General features: G+C 34.4%; 1 protein-coding gene across 1 annotated transcript in view; it reads left to right on the top strand.

Moving 5' to 3' along the window:
• Tmem161b (transmembrane protein 161B) overlaps positions 1-27,988 on the top strand; it is a 68,236-nt gene that overhangs the window by 11,665 nt on the left and 28,583 nt on the right. Inside the window, exons 2-5 of the mRNA XM_005382296.2 lie at positions 8,841-8,944; positions 20,811-20,894; positions 23,433-23,530; positions 26,870-27,026. Of these exons, the coding sequence (XP_005382353.1) occupies positions 8,841-8,944; positions 20,811-20,894; positions 23,433-23,530; positions 26,870-27,026 (443 nt within the window). The remainder of the gene's footprint in view (positions 1-8,840; positions 8,945-20,810; positions 20,895-23,432; positions 23,531-26,869; positions 27,027-27,988) is intronic.

Below are 27,988 nucleotides of genomic sequence, written 5' to 3' on the forward strand. Positions count from 1 at the left end.
CAGTTGAAGATACGCTTATGTATTTTAGTGGAAACTAGAAAATCAAGGAAGGTCTTCTAGACCTTCATTGTTTTATTTTGTTTTCTTTTCTAAAGCTCCTTTGAATGTAAACCTGTAGGAATATTTTCTACAGTGTCAGAAAACAACTCTTACAGTTAAGAAAGAGTGGCAGAATTTAGAATGCCTTCTTCCATTGAACCTTTTATCTGTTACTTACCAGCATCATAATAAAATATTTATGTGTGTGTTGGCTAGAGATGAAGTGACTTGTTAGCATCTTTTAAAATATTTCATTCTTCCCTAACATTTTAATGACCATGCTCTTGCTTTATATGAGATGCTGTATAATTTATTCAACCCACTATAGCTGTTGAAAATTATCTTTTAAAATAAACAACTATTAATTTCAACATGTTAAAATGGCTTATGAATTATATTAGAATGACCTCTATTCTTATGAAAAAATATCTATTCTTGCTCTAGTATTTATTGTTAGTCTTCTATTTGCCTTATCAACTTAAATTGAAAAAAAGTCTTTTCTTATTTTTAAGTCTAATATTCTAATTGATGACTTTGTGTTATCTTCATCAGAAAGTCTGAAACTATTGTTTTTGAATACAGCTGTGTCAAATGCGTGCATTCTACTATATCTTAGAAACTTAGAATGTGTGTAGCCATTTTGTTGAGAATTTATGCTTTTTCAGCCTTAGGTTAAAATACACTAAGTTTCTTGCCTTTTTTTGTTGTTGTTCTGAATTAGAAAACAACAGAATTTATGCTTGTTCTTTTTGCTTTAAGGAAATTAAAAATGCATTTTTCTATGACACGTTGATATTGGCCAACTAAGGTTGTTCTGTATAAACAATGAAGTTTGAAAATCCATCTGCTTCAGCTCAGATCATAGTTGTTGATATTTTATATATAGTTATTTAGTGTTATTTATAGTTATTTAGTGTTATAGTTATTTATAGTTATTTGAACTATAGGAAATTGCTATTTGGTAGGTCAAGACAGTTACATACCAGTAATTTTCTATGACCTATCAATGGATCTATTTTAAATGTAAGCTTCTTTATTCTTATTCTTTAGCTGCTTTTCTGCTAAGTCCTTCTGTAATTATCATTTCATATTTAGTATAGGTCTCCTTTTTAAAAATTTTCCCCTCCAGTCTACTGCCTGCAAGTACTGAAGCTAAGTTATAAAACAAGGTAAAAGGCCAGCATGGCTCATGTATTCAACCCTGGGATACTAAAGTTGGCTGTGGGAAAGACTTCTTGTCTGTTCATGGTGGTTTTATGCTGCTTTTACCCGCATTGACATTGGCATTATATATTAAATCCTGTGAACGGTTTTTCATTAGATTAAGATGAAATAGTACTCAATACTATAAAAGTATCTATTGAAATAACCATCTAAAAAACTCAGCATGGATCTGTAGTTAATTCCATGTATGAACTCATCAGATCTTTTTCCTCAGATTTCTAGATTTCTTTTCAGTCATATTGACTACATTTTTAACCCTAGTATTTATTTTAGGTAGACTTTTTTTCTCTGCCTTCAAAGATCCTGACATTGGTGTGCTTATGCTTAAAAGCATCTCTCAAAACTTTGCTCACTTTTATGCTTTGTTTGTTACTTTTCGTTGATGGCTTATCTTGGATTTTCCTTTCCCTATGGCCTTTGTGAAGTCTTCATTCCAGATTACTCGTTTTTTTCATGTTGTGCCTAAGCTGTTGAGTTATGACCATGCATAGTTGCTTATAACTTAATTCCTGTTTCTTTTTTTGTCAAAATTTCACCCAACTTTCAGTTGCCCTTTCTATTTTTAGCTTAATTCCTCTGTTCTTGTCCTTCTCAATAGATGATCTTAGAACTTTGAAATAATCCATAATGAGATTTCCAAAATGACTATATTTACCAGAAAACAGAACATCTGGAATCTTGACCAGGTTTTCCCACTGTCCTGGCAAAGTTCATGTTAGCCTATGAAGACTTCAGTTTTCAAATTTAATATATTTCCCTTCCTATTTGTGTTTCCTTTTAGTAGCATAGACAAGGCCTCATAAATGCTTTTGGTTTTATCCCTTCCTGATTCTCAAGTGATAAAATGGATTCTATCCCCTTTGACTTAAGGGTATACAGTTTATACACACACACACACACACACACACACACACGTGTGCATACATCATACATATTCTAAAAACTGTCAGATTTTTCTCTTATTGCTAGTTTCTCTAAGAAACAATTCTATTCATTATTTCCATTTTATCTCTATATAATAATCACCTGAGTTTTATTCTTATTTACTGAAATTTTCCTTGCATAATTACTATTTTCATACTTGATTCCTTTTTTTCTTGAAAAATATTAACTATTTTTTATTTTGCTATTTTGCTTTCTGGTTCATGATTTTGTGGGTTGTTTCAGTGAATATCTAAGCTCCTTACTTCCTATTATTTAACCCTCCTTTTTTTAAGGGAGACGGGAAGAGCTAAACATCAAACCCATGGCCTGCCACTGAGCCACACACCCACCCCATACCTAGCCTCATTTTTCCCTCCACTGTAGTGTCAGAATTATCCTTTCAAAATGTGTTTCATTTGGTTAGTGTCTACTAGGAATTACTTCCAAGTACTTGCAGAAAAGTCCATTGTGTATACCTCATACCAAAGTCTAGCCATGTGGAATATGTCATTATTTCTGGATCATGTCATTTCTTCTCTTGGTACAGGTAGATATATCTGCTTAAATTTTTCTTTCTTTCCTGTTCAGACAGTGGGATATATTTTTAACCTTGTCAGACTAATGCAGATGTCTTTGTGTGAACCAGTCCTTTCCAAACCTCCCTTAGAGATTTGATCACTTTCTTAACTTGGAATGTTGCCATAACACTAGGCATTCACCTCTTCCATACCATTCACCAGTTTGTATTTGTAGGTGAAGGTAAGAGATAAGAAATACTTTAAGAGTTTGATAAAAGTCAACACGTGATGAAAAAAACATTCTTTCACCTTTAACTTACGATATCTGTTGGTTCCAAGACCTGCTGTAGATGAGATTATAGCTGCCTGGTGTATTTACATATTAAAAAACAGTCATTTTTAGTTAGGTTTTATCCAACGAATAGTTTTATTAGTTGAAAGTGTAGGCAAACAGTTATCAGTAGCCAGAATTGAAGGTTCTTACCCAGAACTACTTGAGGTTGAGAGTACTGTACTGTCTACAGAAGTACCTATGGATTGTATGTTTTTGTCCTCCTTTAGCACTGAATGAATGAAATACCCTTAAGTAATATTTGCTGCTTTCTGCTGTATATCACTACTCATCAAACAGCTTGCTTTTAATTAGGCATCTAGTATATCGTTAAGACAGTAATTGAATGGAACACTTACTGAACTTCAATATCTGATTTCCTTAGTAGTTTATATTTTACTATAAATTAAGTGATGTTTCTCTTAGAAACCCGATTATTGCCAGTCTGTCCCACGAAGATTGATCATCTTTCTGCATCAGCAGCAGCATGTTTTCTGTGTTCTGTAAAGCTCAGCAGCCAAGGAGCTCTCCTTGGGAAGCCTGTCAGAGGCTTATCAGCCCTCTTCCTTGAGTTTCTTTCAGTCTACAACTTTCCTGTCAGTGGCTGTAGTGTTGTACTAATCACCCAGACTAAAACATCTTGAAATAACCTTTAAGACATTCTTCAGTTTTATTCTGCAGTTGTTATCCTTCAGATTCACTCAAAGTTTGATTGGTTTTCTTGTAAAGTGCTGTTTATCTTTGCTTGCTCTCCCAGTTTCAACTATTTTTGTTTTTGTCTTAGATTTTAAAATTTTTCTCTTTAATTAGCCAATATATTACTATGTTTGATTTTTTTTTAATGTTACTTTCATTATTTCATCACTTGTCCCTGCCTATTTAGAAGTCTTCCAAGTTGATCTTCAAGTTCATTGAGCATGTAAGCTAAATACTTCTTCCTCTTGGTTTTAAAGATTACCAGTGTTCTAGACTTGGTCTTCATTTTACTTCTCACAGTTCCCTGCCATTTACTAAAGTCAGCTTTGGTTGAGCGAGGCCTCTTATGTTTATGCCTGCCATTTAGCCTGGTTTTCTTTCCACTCATTTCTCTATCCATGAATTGAATTTCTATATTATGTCTCATCAGCCCCATGAAAGTTTCATGTCCAATTTTTGAATTTTGGTAGCATGTATCTTACTATGTCATTTTATGCTCAAATATTTTAATATATATGGCATTGCCTTATGCATTCATCTCAGATCATAAATTTTGCAGTAACACCATGCTGTCATTCAACTACCATCAAGTGCTCCTTTATGTACCATGTTCCCTGAACTGTTCTAAAGGATGTTCCTCTAACTGTTGGGATGTAGCAGTCAGTGAAAAGCAAAAATTTTTGTACCAGTTGTCTGATAACAGCCAGCAAGATACCAGGGCATATTGTGCAGACTGTATGGTTTTGTTAAATTTCCTGTGCTTTTTCTATTTATGCATGCAGTTTGTATTGACATAATTTGTATGTACAATAATTTTTTAAACATTGTTTGAGACAGTAAATCATTTGCCAATATATATATTGGTGCATAGTTCTTGTCACTGAAAAAAGACAAGCTACAGCCCAACTTCCTACCTGTAGTTCTGGTCCATATTTGTCATTGTGCTACTGGGCTAGCCCTCATTCATTCTTCACATGGTATCCAGAGTGATTTCTTAACTACTTACTAGATCGTATTGTTTTTCAAGGATTTTCTGTCGCCTTTGATTACATAATAAACCTGATAGTTTTGCCCATGAGGTTCAGGTTTTGCCCATCAGTATCAGGTTTTGGCTTACCGTCTTTCCATGTGAAGCTGATGGCACTAGTGATTCACTAAACGGAATCTACCATGTCTTTACTCGTGCTTTACCTTCTAGGATGACCTGTAACAGCCTTTTGCCCTCAGTAACTTGTCTCCTTTTGCTGCATTATCATAGACTTATCTTCCATCACTTTGTAATATAATGTTCTGTTTAAGTATGTAGTGGGCTGGCTGGTCATTGAGGGCAGACTATGTACTTTGTCCCAGTTCCCACTGTTTTGAGGACTCACACATGCTGTTTATTGTACAGTGGATGTTCACTAAATTCACTTAATAGGCTTTAGTTAGAAATTAAGTCCTAGATTCCATATATTGGACAATTTTATGATACAGTTATTTGGTTCCTGTTTTCTTCATTTGTAGATTGTTTGGAGATGATTTGTTTGAATCTTACAGTGGGTTGTAAGAACTTGACTTTGAGTCTTGACTGTGGTTTGTAAGAACATAGTTTACATCTTCTTTGGAGTAAAAATTATTTAAGCACATCTAAGAAGTCAATTGCACCATGTCTAGTTATCTAAAACCTGAACACAGTTGAGAAAACAAAAATAGGAAATACTCTGGGTAATACTCTCTTTTTCTCCTTTTAACTTATGCAGGGAGAAAATAATTGAGACCATTTGGGATGGTCTGAGTCCCAGGCTTATATGCAAGTGTGCTTTCTTATGGTAAACAATGTGTGCTTTGTTTCAGTGGAGAGATAGTTTAATGAAACAACAAAAATGTCAGCTCCACTGAGGATGACAAAATATTCCAAGTTGGAATTTTAAAGTTGTAGTATGTTTGTATTTCAGTTTTGAAATTTTCTTTATTGACATGCAAGCTAAACCATTGCTTTTTGGTATATATTATTTCTTGGAGTATTGTTTTAATTTTCATTGGTAAGAATTTTTTTAAAAACCTACTTGGAAACCATTACTGACAAAATTGAAATGATCATTCTTGTAGACACTAAAGGCAAAAACCTTTTTCTTGCTCTTCATAGCCCCAGGTTAATAGATTTGGAGAGGTTGAAAACTAAGTTATCCCAATGTCTCACCTTCTTGGGTGCTTAGGAGCTATTTCATAAATGACTTTCCTTACTTCTAGTTACCCAGACATCAGACCCAAGGGCAGTGAATTCAGACAGAAGCCATCTCTTTGGTCAAGTTATTGTTTTGAAGCGTTAATAAAACCATTAAGGCCACTTGAGTCAATGACCCATATGGTTGTGTGTGTGAGACTTCAACCGTGATACGCTTTGTAGCTTCACTGCATCTCTGCTCACTTTCACGGTTTCCCATTGCATTGTGAAATTTATATTTGAGTTTATGGTTAAATTTACTTAAGTGTTGTCCTTTAATTAAAAGTAATGAAAACTGTTGAGCAAATTTGAGTTTTTAAATGTGTCAGAGTCTGCTTTTATATAAACACACATGAGTACATCCTAGCTTGGGCAATAAAAACAGGTCATTAGAATAGTTTATTTTTAAATTTTAAATGATTGTGTCTCTTAACTAATTAGGTACTTTACACTTTAATTCTTGGCATGTACACTGAAGTTTTCAATTGCTTGCCAATGCTAATGTCTTAAAAGTTGATCTAAGTTCAGTATTAATGATGTATTAAACTGATAATTTTCTAGAAAGATTGCTGTTTTGAAAGTATACTTCTGAACAAACTGGCATTTAAAAATATATTTCAGAGATTTTTCCATCTGTGTATGTGATGAGGATTAACTGTGGTGAAATATTTTCCACATAATTTTTAAATTATCTCTCCAAAAGATTGTGTAGATTCCTGTGCAGAGTTAAGGTGACATATTTTCTTGGAATAGCACATACCTAGTTACCTAACAGTGAATGTATTCAGGGAAAGATTTACTGATTTCTGTTAGACAGTTGGAAGAATTTTATTTTATAACATACCTATTTAGCGTAGTGTGTAAGTGAACTTTTGGTAAAGTATATATTTTATTTTTTAATTAAGTTTATTGGTATATTTTAGATAGACATAATGATCACATTTGTCATAGGAAATTTGTACCTGTGCATTATACATTTTGCTTAAAAACAGGAAAGTGACATAGTAAAATAAAGGAACAGAATAAATAATTTTGCAGTGAACATTTTTTTTAGTCATGCTTTAACTACAACACCAAGAATGTGTACCAGCTATAGTATGGTATTTTCCTTTCTCAAGGTAAACCTCTTCAGTTTTTCCTTTGTCTCCATATTTGATCAGTGTCTGAGTTCTTCAACAGTATCTCTAGAATGCCTATCTTTTCTGAGTGCCAGAGGTACCACCATAGTTTAAAGTTTCATTGTTTCTGATCTGGATTATTCTACACCTACTTGATGTTCTTAATTGTAGTCACTCTGGTTCCCTGAGTTTTGTAGTTTGTTTTTGCCTCACCATATTTTACATGTTTAGTAGTGAATATGTTAGTAGTATCTCACTATATTAATGATTTGAAGGAAGAGGAGAGTTGGGCAAAATGTGCCTCTTTCCCCAATTTATCACATTCTGTCAAATCTTTTGTATCAGTCTTTCTGAAATGTAATAGCTCTGACATTTATTAGATGTAACTATTTGCTATTAAGAAGCAGAAATGTATAATATGTGTGTGTGTATATATATATGTAGATAGAGAGAGAGACAGAGAGAGAAAGAGAAAGACAGAGAGAGATTCCACTAAATGACTGAGAATTCTGTGAATATCACTTCTTTTGAGACCAGGTTGACTTTCATTTTGTCCACACAACTTTTCCTAGCTAAAGAAGTTATCTTTTGCTTTTTAAGTCTGTAATCACAAATAGATGAAATTTCTGTTGTACATGCTATATTTCTTAGCCTTATTGTGCCTGAGAGAGTTCTTTGTAATGGCATTCATCTTATGGAGACTGCAGAACTTATATCACAAACTCAGAGAAAATGATATAGTAAATTCACATGGAAAGAAATGGGAAAGAAAAACGTTACCTTTGATATAAGATAATACCATAATGATCTGAACCTTAACCCAATTGATATAGTTTAAGGGATTCAAATAGCCACAAATAAAAGCATAGTTGAAGCAGGACTAGTAGACATTAAAACAGTTATGTTTTAGAACTATTTTAATTCCTTTTTTAAACTATTTGTATATTTTTTCTTTTTTAACTAGGCAATTGGCCTTTTACTAATTGATTTTTAAGAAGTCTGTAATATTAAGTAAATTATCCACTTGTGATATGAGATACAAATACCTTTTCCCACTTAGTCTTCTGACGTTGTTTATATTTTTTCATGCAAAAATCTGACTTTTCAACATTTCTTGGTGTAAAATCTTTTGTCCTCTGGGAGACTAATACCTCACTTTGAAAGACCTTTCTTTATTCTTGACATTATAAGAGAAATTTGTCTCTTAGTAGTAGTGATACTATGACAGTGATAAATAATACTAACATGTACTTAGTCCATCTGTACTGAGCACAGTTCCTAGCCACATTTTGATGATGTAGGTTGAATTATTAACTCTGTTTAATAGAAGGGAAACCCAAGGTACAGGATGTTTCAAAAACTTAACCAACGTTACACAGCTAATTGATAGCGGAGGGACTGACAAAACAAAACTAAAAGCATTGCTGGACATTGTTGAAGTCTAACCCACTGGAAGCAGGTCATAACAGCCTGAGTTCAGTTTCTTTTCTGTTAACATTTAGGTCAGTTCTGCAATCATTCTTGTATAGTTAATGCTCTTTAAGCATTTACTGTCAGCCAAGAATTGAAATATACACATACTACTTTTAAAGCTTACCAAGCTAGTGTTTTAAGTTTAAACTAAGTATGTAGGCTTGAATACCTAAATGCCAGAATAATGAAGCATTTTAATAGGAAACTCATGTTTTCTTAAAGTGTAATTTTTCAAATGTACAAAATGTTTTCCAGCGGTGTTGCCAAATCCAGATTTATTCATTGTTAAATTTATTTGTGTTTTTACACAGGGTGTGATAGGTATACAGCTGGTCGTTACCATGGTGATGGCCAGTGTCATGCAGAAGATTATACCTCACTATTCTCTTGCTCGGTGGCTACTCTGTAATGGCAGGTAAGGCAAGGATAGGCTGACTGGGGCTGGCATTTTTGATCTCTAGTTTCTGAGGCTAATTAAATTCCTAGAAGTGCTAATTCCTGTTTTTAAAAGGATAACAAAGGAAAGTTAAGAGAAAATCTACTTTCTCATTTCTGTTATTTAACATATTAGTTTATCTGTGGAGCATCAAGCTGATAGAGCCAGGAATGAGATTCTGGTTCCCTTATCCCACCTCCCTGTGCTTTCATCTGTCTGTTGAGTGGCTGACCATTGAGAATACCGTATAGTTTTGTAATTATCTTTAAAAAGTTGGCCAATGAGAAGGTGAGAAAATTAGAAACCAAAGTGTATTTTTTGGAGAAGAATAACTCAAAGTATGACTTAATTCAGTTTGTTATGAGAGTTGGGGGTACTTTGTTTTATTGCAAAGAATTTTAAACTATTTAATAAGGAAGAGATAAATTTATGTTGTAGGATTTTATCAATTGTACTGTAAATTCGCTACTCTTCGTACTCCTTCCACAAAAGATCCAGGTTGCCTTGTTGAAATATGTACAATTAAAATAATAAAATCGAAGAACTTAAATAGAAGGAATGTAGGTAGTTAGGCAAAAGCAAAAAAAAATTCTGCACACAGAAATACATGTCACAATCCTGTGTAATTATGAAAGGTAAGTGATAAACTTGGTACCATGACTACTTCAATTGTTCATTTCCGATAAATATCCAAATTCGGTTACTGTTTTATATGTCCATTTTCTTTTCAGACCTTTTGAAGTTAGAATATAATGGGTAACTTTCCTGTTTGTGAGCTCATGTACAGAAGTATGAATAATCCTTTAATTCAGGGGCATTCCATCCCCAAAGCTTAAATTTCCTTTAGAGAATTTATTTTCCATTTTTAATTATTCATGTTCTGTGTTCTTTATGCTTTTTTGTATTAATGTTAAAGTATAGAAAAATATTGACTTCATTAAAATTTTTTTGAATACTGCAGTATACACATATGTTATAATGAATACAAGAATAGCCGTTTACCATGTGTATATTTTATTAGTAAAATAAATAATGATTAAAGTTTTGATGAAGTCCAAACCCTGTGTAGGGCTGGGGATTTAGCTCAGTGGCACAGCGCCTGCCTGACAAGGGCGAGGTCATGAGTTCGGTTCCCGGTACAGGAAAAAAAAACAAAAAAGAAAAAAAGAAAGCCTGTGTCACCAATTTATAAGTGAAAATCAATCATGTGTAACTAGAGTTTTACTGTGTAGGCTTAATATGCCCTATGTAATCTTACTTACATATTTTGCTTAGTAAAACCACTTTCCATAGGTCATGAGAGGGTATGTATCAGCTGTACAAATTAATTCTAAGTAAATGGAATCCAAGTTTGTAAAGTATGTTAAAATCACTAAGGTGGCATATTTTCTCCTAAGATTGCACATTTCCAAAGTCTATGCTTATGATCAAGTAACCCTTCTAAGTATCTTTTGGCTGTAGAGGGCTTACTATAATCATGTCCCGTTTTAGTCTATATACATTTGGATGTTCTTACATGTTACGCTTTCCATTTGTTTCTATAAAACTTGTAATCACTAGTAAAACACTAAAAGTTTAGAGATCAGAAATCTGATTATTTTAGCCAGGAGTGGTGGCACATACCTGTAATCTTAGCATTATGCGAGGGTGAGGCAGGAGGTTCAATCCCAGACTGGGCATTGTAGCAGTTTGCCAAGAACCCTATATCAGAATAAAACAAATTTTAAAGGACTGGGAATGCAGCTCAGTGCAAAGGCCCCAGGTTCATTCCCCACTACTGCAATAAAAAAAGTACCTTTGCTAATATTGGAATGATGTATTATATTTAAAAGCTTTGGTTTGTTGATGGGAATGTATCATAAAAATACATACATAATTTGAAGGGTGGCAGAGGGTTTTGTTTTTACTTTGATTTTCAGTGTTTAATATTTAGCCTAGAATAATGGAAATCTAATGTCTAGCTGAGATTTGAGATTTTGATATTATGAGAAAATCTTTTATATGTAGAAATCTATTAAAAATCAGTATACACAAGAGTTTTAAAAGCTGTCCTATATATCTTTATAGAAAGTATCAAGCTTCTTACATAAAGAATTGATTTTCTGTATGATCTTAACTTGCTTATGTAAATGGATACCCTTTGTATTAATGCTGTCTTTAATGCCAAATAAGTTTCCATGGATATCAAAATATAGTATTCTATTCAACGTTTTTGTTGTAGTTTCATTTCCTTAGTTTTGTTCTGTGTTTTTCTTTTTTTTTTGTTGTTTTTGTTTTGTGTTTTTCAGTGTTAGTCCTAAAGTTTCAAAGTCATGAAAGCCAACTTGCTGCGTGCTACCAACTAACTCAGTTGAGTAAGATCATGGATTTTACTCTTTCATCCTATGTGATAGGAAATGATACTCTTTTAATTTTGAAAAGCCTAAAATCCCTTCCCAGTTGCTCATGTAAAAATAGTATTGATTATAAATAACAGTTTACATTTTAAATCATCTGAGCAATTAAAAAAAGAGAGAAGGCTGAGGACATAATTGAGAGTGTATAACATGCTTAAAGGAATTGTGCTGTTGATATTGCTTTTCTTAATTGTATGTTCTACTTGTTTTTAAAAATACTGTATAGACCTTAACCTGGTTTAATACCATTAATACCACCTTTATAATTGTATAAAATACTACACTTACAGAATTTTTTTGAAATCTGGCATCTCACTTGAACCCATACTCTCTAGGAGAGGAGATGCATTGAGTTGTATTATGACCTCCAAAATATCAGTGTCTAAAATATTTTCTCCCTTACTTTCTTCAGACGAGAATCAGGGTCAAATGGGGAATTAGTGGCAGCTCAGACAGCTGTCCAGGTAGCTGAGAAGTTAGGTAGGGTTATCAGAACTATTTCTGTGGTAGCGTATTGAAGTAGCCTTGCCTCGTATATTACATTCCTGCATCATTCCCATCATTTGAGCTCATCCTGTAGCCATTGTGCTTTCTCCCTTCATCCCAAGAAGGGTGAGTACAGCACAATAAGGTATTTGAGAGAGAACACATTAACATAACTCTTGTTATAGTACTTTCCTATACTTTTTTGTTTTATTGCTAATGTTGTTAATCTCTTACTCTGTCCAATTTATAAAGTAAACTTTATCAGTAAGTGTGTGTATCTAAGAAAAAGCATAGTATATATAGGTACTGTTTGAAGTTTCAGACATCCACAGGGAAGAGATGTCGAAGAACTTATCCCTTGAAGATAAAGGGGGAGACGACCGTGTTTATTTGATTTATGGCGGCTCATCTACTCTACAACTTGTCCTGGAACTGTCATGTTTGAACAGCATTTTAAATTTGATAGAGGAGACAAGTAAAACTTTTTTGCAACCATTGTCACTTTTGTTGGCAGTTTACAGAGTACTTTTTTAAAATTATTATCTTTTTTCTACCATTTTTCCGAGCTATACTTTTCCTTTTTGAATATGTCCTGTGGATTATAGTTAGTGTATGATTTCACTTAGTATGTTCCTAAAGCTACTCAGTGGCTACTTATCCAGCTTTTATTCTAATTAAATTCAAAATTACATCAGCATTGATTTTGATTACCAGAAATGTAATAAGTATGAATTAGAGTTCAAGAAATGTTATCAATTGCCCAATCTATACCTCTTTCTTTACCATTTGAAATTAAACTTATTCCACGTTTCTAAATTAAAAATACTTTGTATTGTATATTTTTAGTTTTTGTTTTTAATATAGATTGAATATCCTTAATCCAAAAATCCAAAATCCTAATTTTAGGGCATTGATATGATGCTATAATTGGAAAATTGTCCACCTGACCTCATGTGTCAGGTCACAGTCAAAAATCAGGTGCATTAAAAATATAGTGTAAGATTACCTTCAGGCTATGCATGTATGAAACATTAATGAATGTTGTAATAAGACTTGGCTTCCATCCCCAAGATATCTCATTATGTATATGCAAATATTCCAAAATCTGAACCCTGAAACTCATCTGGCCCCAAGCATTTCACATAAGAGATACTCAACTTATACTATAGCAAATGTTATTAGTTCTCATTTTTCTACCCTCCTTTTTATGATTATCAGACTTGTTGAAGGGATTCCTACTTTAACAAGAGCTTGAGTAGTAACATCTCTTTGACCCATAATCCGTAAAGTGTCTTACTGACCTAGAAAAACTCAACTATGAGGAGTCTGATGCTTTCACAGTGTTTCTCCCTCCCTCATCAAGGGGAAGAAAAATCCCAAGAAGTTATTTTTTCTGTATGTTTAGTGTGAAGTACTTGTCCTCACATAAGGAACACGTGTTCTGGGAGTTTCTCCTAAAACCTAGGTGTTCTTTCTGATGTCTAACATACTGATTAGCAGTCAAAGTCTTTTTTACTTTCTATTGTACTTAAAGTTACTTTTTGTTTTGAAGTTTGCTGGGCCCCTCATTTCACGAAGAGGTAAGTGATAGGTAACATTCTTTGTACATTTGAATAATGGTTCTGCATGAGGAACAGGCTATTGCTTTTTTCCTTGCTTTCTGATTTCCTAAATGGTTCGGTCAAACTTTATGCATTGTTCTCTGCCCCTGTATCTCCATAATCTTTCTCCTTTTGATCTACAATTCCCTTTTATATGTTCCTCATCAGAAGTATATTTTGGCCAAATTTGTCTTGTCCCGTATTGGATAGAGAGGATGTTCTAACTCCTTCATATGAAATCCCTCTGATCCTTTTTGCCTGTTCTGGTTGCATGTTGCCTGACCCACCAACCTGCAAGTTCCCTTTGGTGAGAGAATCCTACTATTCAAATGCACAGTAGGTGGGACCTGCAACCTAAGGGAAAGATTTAAACCTTCAGCTACTACTCTTATGCAATGCTTGAGTCCTTGCCCTCCTTGCCTTAGCCTCTTAAACTGACAGTTCCAGAATGTTCATGGTACTCTGTTAAGATGCATAATAAGTAAAAGCAGAATGTTTCCATAAAACAGATAATATTTCAGCTACTTGTGCTAAAAGATTGACTAGGTTTTAAGCAGTGTTTGTTTTTTCTCTCTTGTTTGATTCCTTACCTCTGCCCACTTGTCAAAATATAGGGAGAATAGAAACTATAATTGTGTTTAGTTACTACTTTATTAGTCCATTCAGGCCGCTGTCAGAGCATCAGCGGAGTAGCTGTAAAGAACAGAAAGGAAATTGATTTCTCATAGCTCTGGAGGCTGGAAATCTGCGATCAAGGTGCAGATTTGATCTACTCTTGATGAGATGCCTCTTCCAGGGTTGTGTACTTTTTTAAAAGTGAATTTATTTTTAACTGATACATAAATATTTCATGTTAGTGGGATAACATGATATTTCTCTACAACTGCTTGTTTATCCTCACATGGAGGAGAGCAAGCCAATTTTCTGCCTCTTTTTAAAAGGATCCTGAGCCCATTTATGAAGGTTCCACTTTTATAACATAATTACCTCACAAAGGCCCTGCCTCCGAAAATCATCACATTAGGATTGGGTTTCAACGTAAGAATTTGGGGCGATCCAAACATTCGACTCATAACTGTGGCCTGTGCTACATATCCTGAGAGAGTTTTCTATGATTGTTTGTATATAAAAGCTGCTTTTAGCTTGTTCTGTCAGTATTATCCTTTTGTGTATTAGGTCACGTTCAGATTTCCATTTAAGATTTCTTTTTTTTTTCGGGAACCGAACTCACAACCTTGCGCTTGCCAGGCAGGCACTGTGCCGCTGAGCTAAATCCCCAGCCCCTCCATTTAAGATTTCTAAAGGGGTTTTCTGTAAATGACATTGCTGCTTAAAATGTTAAACTCTAGGTCAGTGCCTTCTATATGTTGTTACTTTTTCCAGGACAAAAGTATGTAATGGTCTGATACTATTTTGTGTGAATGGTTTACACAGAAATAAATGATCATTAAAAATTATTGCAGTAATTTAGTGAAGTACAGTACCAGATTAACTTCATGATCTGAGATGCTACTGACATTGTGAACTGAATCTGAGAAAAGAAGCCATGGAGTAGCTAAGGTACATGACGTAAGATACAATGAAATCAGTGTATTTAATTTAAAAGGAAGCAGCTCAGTGTTTTATTAAGATCCATCAATGCTTTTATTTTTTTAGGTTTATTTTTTCCCATTTCAAAACCAGCACATGTCTACAATGCAGATAAAGACTGCAAACTGACAATAAAGTAAAATAAGAGGTGATGGGCTATATTTCCAAAAGATAATCCCATTAGTATATTTTGTTGTATTTCTTTCTCATATTTTCCGTTCATGTTTTCCCCTTTTGGTTATAATTTTACATCATGTTTTTTTTGACATATATATGTGCAATTATACACCATGTTCTTTTTGTTTAATATATTAATATAACTTTTTTCTCTAATTGTGTTTTTGTAGTCATTATTAAAAACTACAGGGACTCTAAATCTAATAAATATACCTGTCTACCAAACTCATATTAGAAAGGCATAGTGCAGCCATTGCAAAAACTGGTCATTTTGCTGAAATAGATGTATCAAGTAACATCAAGGAAAAGACTAAACATTGAGAGCAGAATACAGAGTATAGTAAACGGGCATCCTAGAGCACAGAGCAAACTATGTATGCAGCACCGACGCGTGTTAAAGAGAACTGTGCAGACATACTTCTAGGTTTGTCCTTGAACCACGACCGCCGGCCTTAGGTGAGTGCTCTACGCTGTCTGGCAGTGTTGCTGTAGGCCACATTCAGGCTGCTGTTCAAGCGGAAAACTTCCTTCAGACCTGTGCCTGCCTGCTATAAGCCTCTAATCACAGGGCCCGCCACTTGTATCTTCACACTACCCAGCCCACAGCTCTAGTGACCCGTACAACTTCTCTCCTTTATTTTTGTGTAGTATTTTAAGTTTTGCCTGTAGAAGAAGTGTTCTGTTTGTTAGGACCTAGTTCCTGTGTTTACGCTCTGGACCCCAATCACTGAAACTGTCGCTCACTCATCTCTTCTGTGTCAGCAGTTGCTCCGTTCCTGCTGGGTCATCTCTGGGGATTTTGTTGTTGTTTGTTTGTTTGGTAAAGTCTCGCTAAGAGGAACAACAACATACAAAGAAGGGTCACAGTCTTGCCTGCCTCCTTAGTTTTCGCCTCCTTCTCTATTTCTGTTCATAGTCAGATTTGTTACTTGAGTTTCTTCTTGAGTACTTTTCATTAACTATTTAGCCTTATTCTGTTTTCCTTCTCTTCATGTGATTTCTGTTAATTTCTTTATATTTAAATATGACAATTGTAATGACTAGATTATTTCTGAGTTCTGGCTTCTAATATACAGTTGCCCTCTTGACATGTTCACTTGATGTCTTATAGGCCTTTAGAACCCAGCATGTTTAAAGTTTTAATTTCCTCTCTCTCCCATATTAATGTATCTCCATCTTCTGTAAGTCAGAAATGTAGGAAACATTATTTCTTTCTTATTCATTCACTTCTTTAAGGCCATCAGTAAGACCTAGTGATTTGCTGTCTGGAATGCATCTTCTGCTATTTCTTTGGCTTTCCTCAGGTTCACAGAGCAACAGAAGAGATGCTAAAATGTAAATTAAATTATTTCTCCTCCTCTGCTTTGAGACTATATTATTTTAACACCAAATCTACACTTTATACTATGACTTGTGAGGCAGCTAATCTACAATGGAATTTTACCCTAACTTAAAGTGAAGTTATGACTATGATCTGTTCCTTTCTTGTGTCTTCAGTTTTCCTCTTCCGTTTCTTGAAACTGCTGCCTGATTGGCTTTTCAGAATCTGCAGTATTATATATACTTTCATGCTTCTCTGCTTCTAGCTTTGCTGTTCCCTGCCTGGAATGCTTTTCCCTCTATTTCTCTTATTCTTTAGGTTGCTGGTTAAACATTGTCTCAGAAATTTTCTCCATTTGATGTTTAAGGCTTGTCTCTTACATTCTTACCACTTGTTTGATGCATTTGTGTGTGGTCACAATTTGTAATTTGTTTTTCATTGTTTTTAATGGATTAAGTTCTACTGTGACTGGAATACAAGCATCAGAAAGGCACGGGCTCTGGCTTTATCACTGTTGTCTAGAAGAGAACCTGCTATAGAGTGAGATTCCCCTCAGGTGTGATGAATAAATGAATGGGTAGATGAGTAATAGACCGGAAGTGTCCCTAAAAGGATCCAGCATCCTTGGATTTTACATTTGAAAAAATAATTATTGAAGATGACCCTGAATTATCCAACAAGAATTATAATAAGTGTAATCTATTTTAGAAAAATGAAGTTACAGAAATAATATTAAACAAACTTGATTATAAAGAAAATGGTTCTTAGAAAATGTAAAGGTCTTAAAATATTTTTTGATTCTCAATGTAACCTAAGTTTTCCTGTACTAAGGGTTTTTCACTGACTGTATCTTCCAGCTGAACAACTAATTTTAGGATTTGTAAATGAGTTATTAATTGTCTTTTGAATGTTACATACTCATTGGCATATATGGGTTATGCATTTGTAATTTGCTCTTGAAAAAATTTATTTTTGTCCCTCAAGTCAGTACTTGGGTAGAGCTTCTATGGACATACTCAGAACGGTAAAAAATTGGTGGATCCTATGTGCATGTTCCCAGTTGAGGCCTGGCAAGGCAACTCAGTCTTCTTGTTTCAGTTCTCATGTTGTAGACAAGTGTTTCCATTTAGGGCTATATTTTTCATATTTTTATTTTTTGTGGGCAATTGAGCTATTCAGCATGGCCCCCAAGCATATGGCTACATTATTGTCAGATATTCCTAAGTGCTAGAAGGCTACAACATGTCTTTGGAGAAAATTTACTGGAATGATTCACAGAATTCAGGAAAATGCTACACTTAATGATCACTGATATTCAATATACTCAGGTACGAAGTGCAGTATAGTAGTGTTGGCCATGAATTCAATACCAATGAAAAAATATATATAATATAATATATATATATGTCATCTTTAAAGAGAAACACACATAAAACAAGATTATTTATTGAGCAGTTGACGAAAATGTTGTGACCAGAGGCTCTCGGGAACCTAATCCTGTATTTCCTGTAGGAGCAATGGTTCAGTGTTCGCGGCGATTATAGAACGTAACTACCGTGAATAACGAGAGAGGACTGTAAGTTAAAATTCTGGACTTCAGTGGAAGTTTTAGGAAGTGCCTCCTCAGCTCTTAATTGTCATTTAGGGACCTTTTTGGTGGGGTACGTATTTCAAAGCCATTAAAGTAGGAGGAAAACTGAATTCTTTTGGTTCAACGATTCTTTTTGAGCACTTACTGTATGCCAGTAACTATACTAGCTTTGAAGTAAAGAAAAGAACTGAGTCATAAGATCTTCACTTTAAGTTAGGGTAAAATTCCATTATAGCTCAGCTGACCTGACACCAACTGGAACTGGGTATACTGCAATTAATTTCTGACACTAGGGGCTGGGGATTTAGCTCAGCGGCAAAAGCGCCTGCCTGGCAAGTGCAAGGTAGTGAGTTCGGTTCCCAGTACCGGAGAAAAACCAAAAAAAAAAAAAAAAAATTTCTGACACTACTGTGAGTTAGCGTATATTCTGTAAGTTAAAGTCAAAGTCCTCCACACATCTACCCATACTTGAGGGGGCACCCAGGCCACTTGAACTTTCTACTGTCTGGCTACAAATTTAGGAATTCCCATGATGCCTTCAGGTTCATTAGTTCCCGAGAACGAGTCACAGAACTCAGGAAGCTGCTGTACTTATGACTGGAATTTAATTATAAGTGAATGCTTATGAGGTGAGGTCTGTGGAGGAGTCCAGAATTGCTGTGTCCTCTGGCTATGGAACCAGAAAATGTCACCCCCTGGGCACATCAGTGTGACAGCCAGCTATGAAGTAGTTCTGAGCTTCAATATCCAGAGTTTTTAGGGAATTTCAGTCATAGTTATGATTTCATGTAAGTTGGTTTACATGACTGAACTCAATTTCCTTTCCTCCTGCTGTCACTAGAGGTTAGGTAGCTGGGAGTCCTAAGCTTCCAATCATGTGTTTGGTGTTTCTGGGGCCCAGACCCCACTGTGAATACATAGGGACCTGTCAGGCTTTACCTCATTAGCGTCGCCAAGACCCCTCCATCACTGGGGATATTCCAGGGATTTTTGATGCTTTGTGCCTGGAATCAAAGGTGATGTATGCTTTACTCTGTGCGAGACTGCCTCACAACCCATAGGAGATAAATTTAGAGTTTGTCAGGTAGAGCCTATAGGTGTTTTATGAGCAGAGAAAAGAGTGTATGCAAAAGCACCAAGAGACGAAGGAGTAAAATGTCATTCAGTGAAGCGAGACTGTTTTTGCTTTCAAGTGGGCAGTGGTTGAAGGTGAATCTGGAGGGGTGGCTACGGTCATAAAGGCTGTGGAAGCTGGGGATCACAAGCTCTGGACACATTTGGACCTCGTAATGCATGTTTTAATGGAAATTTTCAAACTTACAGAGAGTAGACAGAACAATGAACTTGTAGGTGCTCGCTGCAGTTAATAGCTGGTGGTCAGACTTGTTTCATCTGTATTCCCATTTGGCTCCCCTCCACTAACATTTTTTGTAGCAGATTCCAAATATCTTAGTATCTTAGTCATAGATATTTCTATTTGTATCTCTCATATATAAGCCTTTAAGAAATTACCACAACTCTATTATCAGAAAACTAATGATGCTTAATTCCATCGAATATTCAGTCATCATTCTAATTACCAATTCTGTTTTTTCTTAACATCAAGTCATTTGCAGATACTTTTAAAACATTGGGATATTTAATATTAAAATTTAGATTTTTATGATGGAAAAATTGGAAAGTACCAATACTTTAGGCCTGCATTTCTTCCTTTATCACATAGGACTGTGGTCAAAGTTCTTGCTTTGCTGCCTTATGCATTTTTTTACCCCTGGAGTGGCCTTGGAAAAGACTGAAACAGGGCATACACTTTGATAAGATTTCTATAGGGGAAAACATAACTAACTGTGAGCGCAGAGTGGACTTGATGAGACTTGTGTGCAGGGAGATCAGTGGGGGTTTTGTGGTAGAATTGCAGAGGAAGACACACTGAGCAAAGGTCTAAATTCTGGTAGAACGCATAGAGTTTAGAATAAAGAGTTGAGGGATAGAACTGATGAGAAATGTGGGCAGGATACATTAAAGATAAGATCTGGATGTCAAATTTAGGTGACTGGTGTGTAGTGGGATCTCTGGGTAAAACAGGAAATTCAGAGTGACCTGGCTGGTGCTGAGGTATTTGCTTGGGTATTTTAACCGAGTAGCAGAGGTGAACACACCCAGTTGTTTTTGGAATCGTAACTGAAAAATTTTAGATATAGCCAAGAATAAAGAGTTTTATAATGCAACAAATTTCTCTAATTCTTGTCCATACAACGTTTGAGAATTCTCACCCTAAATTTTAAAAAGGAAGGACATACCACCTATATGAGAGCATTCAAGCAGTTTTTTAAAAAAGATAACCATCAATTCTTTGAAATAAAAGTTGGGGAGTATTATGTTCCGACCCACTGGCCTCAGCATTCATTGCATGTACTTTTAGTAATATGTTGTAGCTGTAAGAAATGTGTACGTAGAGCATCGCAGGGCCTGGCATCTAGTAAGTGCTTGGTAAGTGTTCGCCAGCTTTGAACATAAGCCCGTTTAAGGCTTACGGAGTCGAGTGTGTTTTGGATTATAGTTTTCATCTGACGCTTGCCTGCAGGGTCTTCACAGATAGGAAGCTAAGTAAATCTTCGTGTAATAAATGAACACTTCTGGTGATTTTAAGTATTTTATTTAAAAAAATTCTTTTTTCCCTTAGTTTGCGGTGGTATCAACATCCTACAGAGGAAGAATTAAGAATTCTTGCAGGGAAGCAGCAAAAAGGGAAAAGCAAAAAAGACAGGTAAGACATACTGATGAGCTTGTAAAACACTCAACATTTAAATTTATGCAAATATGTTTTAAGGTTTTGATTAAAAGAACATTTATCAGCTGTGCTGTAAGCAGTTGATAAATTTGAGATCAAAACCCATGCAAATCAATAAGTGGAAATTAGCAATGTAAGTACAAAGTAATCATTATTTTACAAGAAAAATGGTTAACTTTATTATTGTGCTTAAATTATGGGAAAAATAGTTATCCTATTACAGAAAATTTACTTGGCAATTGTCTGGGGAGAGAACTGTGACCTGTGTCTTTACCCTACAACTCATTTCAAGTATCAGTTGGTTTGAATTCTTACCAGGATTTATTGTTATTGTGCAAATTGATCTGGTTTTTTGTTGTTGTTGTTTAATCTCAATTTCTTTATTTTTAAAATAAACGGGGTGGGCAGTACATCTTTGTGGGCCTTTTCAGCTCTTGATTTGACGGGGGGTTGGGGGCAACTCGGGATTGAACCCCAGCCTTGTGAGCTAAGTCAGTGCTCAACTGCTGATCAGTATCTCCAGCTCTCAGCTTTAGCATATTTCACCCACTTTTAGAGTTTATGAAGAGAACTGCTTGCTGATAACCCTCACTTAATGGGCTGCAGTAGCTGATCTGTGAAATGGAAAGCTGATCATAGTTGTTTTGAAGAATTTTTTCAGCTTTAAAATTGTACTTTTCTCTAATGTTGAATTCTCAGAGAAAGTGCATGTTATATATCTCTGAATGGGCCTGAGTTTGCTCAATTGGGGATCCAGGAGGCCTTCATAGGTCTTCTCTGACTCAGAAATCATGACTGTAATATGTATATTATAAGAGGACAGTGAGAACAATTACCACATTTCTCATGTGTATCATAAAAACTATTTTAACCTGGCTTAATAAATTGGTAGTTACAAAAAAATTCTTTAAACATTATTGATTATTTGGCATGAAATTGGAAATTTGATAAGACATTCTTTTCTGACCTTATTATCATCTTTTTCTTTTATCACTACATATACCTTGAACTTCATTGAAATACTAATTATAAACCCTTTTGTATTCCAGAATTAATTCTTAAATAATCTTGTCTAACAGTTTCCACAACTCTTTTACATACAGTTTTGCTTAATCTCCCAGTGACCCTAAGTATTTAATTTATGCTTCACTTTTTTCTTGTTTTTGTTGTTGTTGATTTTTTTTTTTTTTTTTTTTTCAGATTAGGTCTCACTTATATAGTCCAGCATGGCCATGAATTCACTATGTTGCTTAGGCTAGCTTTGAACCCTTGGTGATCCTCTTGCCTCAGCCTCCCAAGTACTGGGGTCATGGGCATATTCCACCATACCTGGCTTAATTTACACCTTTGTGATGAGAAGCTGTTGATGAGAGATGTTAAATGAGTTGCCCAAATTCACATAGTTAAGGGTCAGAATTTTAAATCAGATTAGTTTTTAGTTTCTACATTTATTTTCAACTCTTCCACCTGTAACTGTTCATTGCACATAATATATTCATTGCACATAGTATATTGAACATAGTATGTTCAACACTTATAGAATTTAGTTGTGTAGCATTCATTTAGTAAATATTTGAATCCTTTTCATATGTCTTGTAATTGATAACTTTATATTAATTATAATACGTCAAACAAGCTTTGTATATAAAGATGCATTAGTGATCCTTGTTCCTAGTTAACGATGATTGTTTGCTATATTGGCATGAAATTAGTACTGAGATTGTCCCCACTTAAGAATAAATGAAAGGGGGCTAGGGATTTAGCTCAGTGGCAAAAGCGCCTGCCTGGCAAGTGCAAGGTCGTGAGTTCGGTTCCTGGTACCGGAGAAAAACCGAAAAACAACAACAACAACAACAACAAAAAAAGAATAAATGAAAGAATTGTTGCCATTGTGGAAATGACTGTTATTATAACTTAAGTTTATTATTTCCTGTATCTGTTGGTCTTTCAAAACTAAGTTTAGTAGTGATGCAAGCATACCTGTTTTCTGCACCTGTGCTCTGTAGGGAGAACAACTCCCGAGTTAGCCTTTCATATTTCTGACTTTGTCCTGCCTGTTTATTTTAACGCTGTCCTTCAGCTCTGACCTAGTTACGGAGCTGTTTATGTATGTCTGTGTACACATGTTCATGTCATTTCAGGGAGGTGTACAGTCTTGTCTTCATTTGCTTTTCATTTTTGTTTCTGAAGAAAGAGATGATGGTAGGTTGTCTTTAAATCTGAAAAAGAGAGAGTAGGAGAAATTGCTGTTTAAGCTAGCAGCCAAGGTTTTGTGGCTGTCACTGATTCAGGTAATTCTTTCCCTGGTCATCTATTATTTACGTAATAATTTATTTCCGCATTTTGCAGTCCTCCTTTAGAAGCTACTTTTGAGTAAGTTACTTTTTTGATGAAATACTAGAAATTATTCTTTTTCACTGTGGATTTAAAATCTCATTTGTATTTAGTTTGATACAAGCACATGGATAACAGTCTAGGTAACTTGTTTTTGTGTCACTTGTCTGATTTTTATAGGAAATATAATGGTCACATTGAAAATAAACCACTAACCATTCCAAAGGATATTGACCTTCATCTAGAAACAAAGTCAGTTACAGAAGTGGATACTTTAGGTAAGGGAAATCTTGGTAAAATGGTCTATAAATTTCAGTTTTGTATTGTAGTAGCAAAAGTCCTTCCATTTTATCTATTGTGGCTAGGGTGTTTTTTTTTTATGTTTTTCTAATACTTACGTCCATTGTACTGACTATGAAAGCTGAGAACGTAGGATCTCAAAATGACTTCATTTGAATTTCTTTTTCTGTTCACCTAACTTTTTCCCACTTTTCAGAAGAGGATAAAGCTTATCTAAGCTTGTTACACAGTTTCTGTTTCTTAAGTTGAGATCACAGTTTTTGTAACCTTGAATTCTAAATTTGTTCTTATTTCTTACTTTAGCCTACTTTTGAAATGTGGCTTGCAGTAATGTATTTGTATATTTGTATTGAATTACCTATAATTTTAATAATTCGATTTTATTCTAACATTTGGTAGAAAGGATTTTTAGAATTAAAAATGGTTCTAGAAATGAGAAAACTTTGCTTAATTAGGATTCAGTTGTATCCATTGGGGATCTCTGAATAAATAATTTAATTTCATCCAGTTTCTCAGTTTTTATAATTGCATAACTGAAATTTTAAGTTTAAAATGAGATTTGTATGAAACTGAGTCCTAAACTGGAAAGACATCTGAAGTGATACCATTTAAAGCATTAAGAGTGTTCAGACTGCGCTGAATGTCAGAGTCCCTTGAGGAGCTCTAGGAGCTCTTTGAAATTCCGTACTCCTCCATTGGAGAGAGTTAGTCTATACCAGGTTCTGGAAATTTGCACTTTCAAAAGTCCTCCACGTGATTTTGATTTTTGACTATGTTTGAGTACTGGTGGATTACCTGTCAGCTGAGGAAATAAAACACTACATTCTTTAAAAATAATCTTTATCAAGTTGCATTTTGTAATTTGGCCTTTCCTGAGTAAAAATCACATCATCCTCAGAAAATGATGTCAGATTATCTGGCATCTCATACAGAATTATTTTATGATATAAAGTGCCTTCAAAATATCTGACAGTTGAATATTGCACCTAAAAAGCAGTGTCATATATATGGAAATGGTGTTGTAAAACTCCAAAATGGCAGAGCAGTATGAATCAGCCGTTTAGACTTTTAAGACTGGGTCTGCACCCTCTTTTTCCTTGTACTCTTCATGCAACACTTAAAACATTTAAAAACATTTTGGCTTTTTGATTAGTAGTTGTCATATTTGTTTAACTGTCTTACATTGTGCTTACTTAAATAAAAATATTCCCAGACGTATACAAATACAAGAATACAACACATTCTCCCTAATTTAGAGTATAATTTTTGTCATTTTTACTAGTAGTCCTTATGATATAATTATTAGCTACTTTAGTGATGTCTTAAAATTATTATCAGACGTTGTTTTAACTGCTTCTTTTGACTCATCCTCACAGTTCTGTGATAGGTAACTTTTTAACTTTTTCACGCATTAGAAAGAGTTAACTGACTTGGTCAGGGTTATATACTAAATGAGATTGAGCGAGTCGGTGAGGACTAGACTATTATAATGAACCTAAAAAATTGAAATTAGGCTGTTGTGCCTTTAGCATATTGTTGCTTATTTACTTGTTCAGTCTTGAGAATAGTTGCAAGTGGTATTACCCTAACAACTGTTTACTTAGTATCAAGAACATTCCAGTTACCTGGAACAGCAGAGATGTATTTATTTATGTTTATGTAGTCATTTGTGAACGTATGCTGTGTATGTATGTTTAGGCAAAAGTATAAAGTTTTCTGTGTGAACTTGGTTTGATTACAGTATTTTATTAAAAGTCACATATGTTATTACTGAATAAAAATTACGTTATTGAATAAAAAGGGAATGTAATTATAATACTTGGGTTAAATATATATCCAAGAATACATGTAACTTGTACTTTTGCTGAATGTGGTGTTGATACCAATAACTATTGTGAAAGTCCATCTCAGTTCGTATTAGCTGTCTAAGGTACGAGGTTAGGAACCTAAGACTTCAGTGTCACCTGGCTCTTCACTCTGAATGAGTTCCGTGGCAGAATCCTTTGTAAGTGTGGGCAAGCATGGAGAACTGGAATGCTAATTTAATTACTGTTAGTAAAAATTAAAAATCATTAAATGAGCCGATATTTGTCTGTCTTTTCATCATTTCAATGCCTTCTTGGCAGAAAGTTATTCAAATGACTGAATATGGGTCATGTTACTTTTTGAGGGAGAGAAGAATTGAGGGGGAGGAATCCTACAACCACTTCAGAATAAAACATTCAGCTAGTTCAGTCACAACAGAAAACTTAAACCAGTTAAAATATCTTGAATCAAACTAAGAGTGTTAAAATAACTGAAAGCATTTGAAAATTTACCCAATCATTAGAGTTTTGTATCTTTTAAAAATCTTGCTCCTGCTACTTCGAAACAATATGTTTGGTTAATTTGTTTTTAGTAAGTCTTTGAGTCATGTTTTATTTCCAGAATACTTTTTCTGTAAGGTATCGTATTGTGAGCTATAATTGTATTACATTTTCCAAGGAAAAGCTTTCCAAAGCAGTGTAGGTCATTTTATTGTGTGCTAGTAAGTACTTAGGAATTGATGGCTACATATGATTTACTTCTGTTTTTTAGAAGGCCTTTGAAAAAATAATGGTGATACTTTAGATTATACTCTAGTGGAAGTAAAACAGAATATCTGTACCTTATAAGAAGTTTAAATTAAGTGAGATACAAAAGATAATGGATTATATTTACTTTCAGAGAATGCTAATTTTAATGTAAACGCAAAGAATGGAATTGTTTGTTGAAGGGGTATGGTTCTGTGTAAAATCAACACATCTTTTATCTGCTTTTCTTACAGAGCAGAGGAGAGAATAAAAAGTATATTTTTTCAGTTTATTTTCATCTGCAGTAACTCACAAAATTAATAATTCTCCGTTGGTATGATTAATTCCTGTAACACAAGGTTTAATTCTCTTCACAGAAATGAACAGTACAAGTAAATCTTTTTTTCCTAGACTAAGTTGTATTAATTGAAGTTAAGATAACATAAATAGAGCCTCAAGAAGAAAATTTTTGACTTACGATTTCTTTTAAAAGTAGCTAATTAACTAAGAAAATAAAGCCATTTGCAATGTTGTTTTAAAAACAATTTAAATAATTTTTGGTAATTTCCAGTTTATTTAATTATTTAATTTATGAGCTATTCATATTTAATTTTGGATGCTATGTTCTGAATCTCTTCTGAATTTTTATATTCTTGTATTTGCAAACCTTATGTTGGAAATAAAATATAGCATACATAAAAGTTAATTATAGCTCATAAGTTGTGAAAATTTAAGTGAAACTTTTTAAAAAATTTTATTTTTCAGTATTACATTACTTTCCGGAGTACCAGTGGCTGGTGGATTTTACGGTGGCTGCTACAGTGGTATATCTAGTAACTGAAGTCTACTATAATTTTGTGAAGCCTACACAGGAAATGAATATCAGCTTAGTCTGGTGTCTTCTGGTTTTGTCCTTTGCAATGTATCCTTCAAACATCATTAATTTATTTTTCCTTTGCAACTAACATCTACCATTAGACCTCATCTCTGATTTGAAAAACAAATGTAGGTCATTAGGGGACTTTTCTTCATTGAATTCTTTATGTAATTGAAGAGCATTTCAACATAATAGGGGTAAATAGCTTAAAAGGTATATACAGGGAAAACACCAGTTCACTGCTTTTCCTCTCTTACCCAAGTCTAATGTTACAGTGCTAAGCCAATTTCACCTCTTTTAAAAAAGGTGTGGTATTTTTTTTTGAGGGATTTCTTTCCAGATGTTTAACTACTATATGGTATTGATGCTGTTTTGTTGTTAAATGTTGTACCTTTCTCCTTTTTCTCTTCCATTGTCTCAAAATAGAGACATTTTATTAAATTTGTAATCAGTTATAATGCAAAAGTATCATTTATAGCTAAATAGAATGGCATTTTACCACTTTCCTTGAGTAATTTTTGTGTTATTGTTGTTGTATGAGACTAAACTTCCGCAGAATTATTGGTATATCATCAGTTCATGTTCTTCTGAGAATTTCTAATACCACTTTCTGGATCCCAGGAACTCCTATTCTGGCTTATTCTTGTTTTGTCGAGAGCATTTTCTTATAGAGTCCTTAGAAAAGAATGTTTTTGAAGTTTGGTATGCCTGAAATTATCTACTTTTCTCCCATAATTGGTTGATAGTTTGGCTCAGAAAATTTGAAGAAAGAAATAATTTTTCCTCAGAATTTTGGAACCTTGAGAAATTGGATGCCCTTTTGCTCCTCATACTGTACCCCTTCTTCTCCCTTTACACACACACACACACACACACACACACACACACACACCCGTCCCCGAAGCTTTGGCTCTCTGTCCTTTTGAGTTTTATCACTTATTGTGTTAAGTTTCCTTTAGCTCTAGCAACTCAGATCTTTTACTTCCGGGAGATATTTTTTATGCCCA

This window comes from Chinchilla lanigera, unplaced genomic scaffold, assembly GCF_000276665.1.
Source record: "Chinchilla lanigera isolate Chin_1 unplaced genomic scaffold, ChiLan1.0 scaffold00017, whole genome shotgun sequence".
In the NCBI taxonomy this organism is placed as follows: Eukaryota; Metazoa; Chordata; class Mammalia; order Rodentia; family Chinchillidae; genus Chinchilla; species Chinchilla lanigera.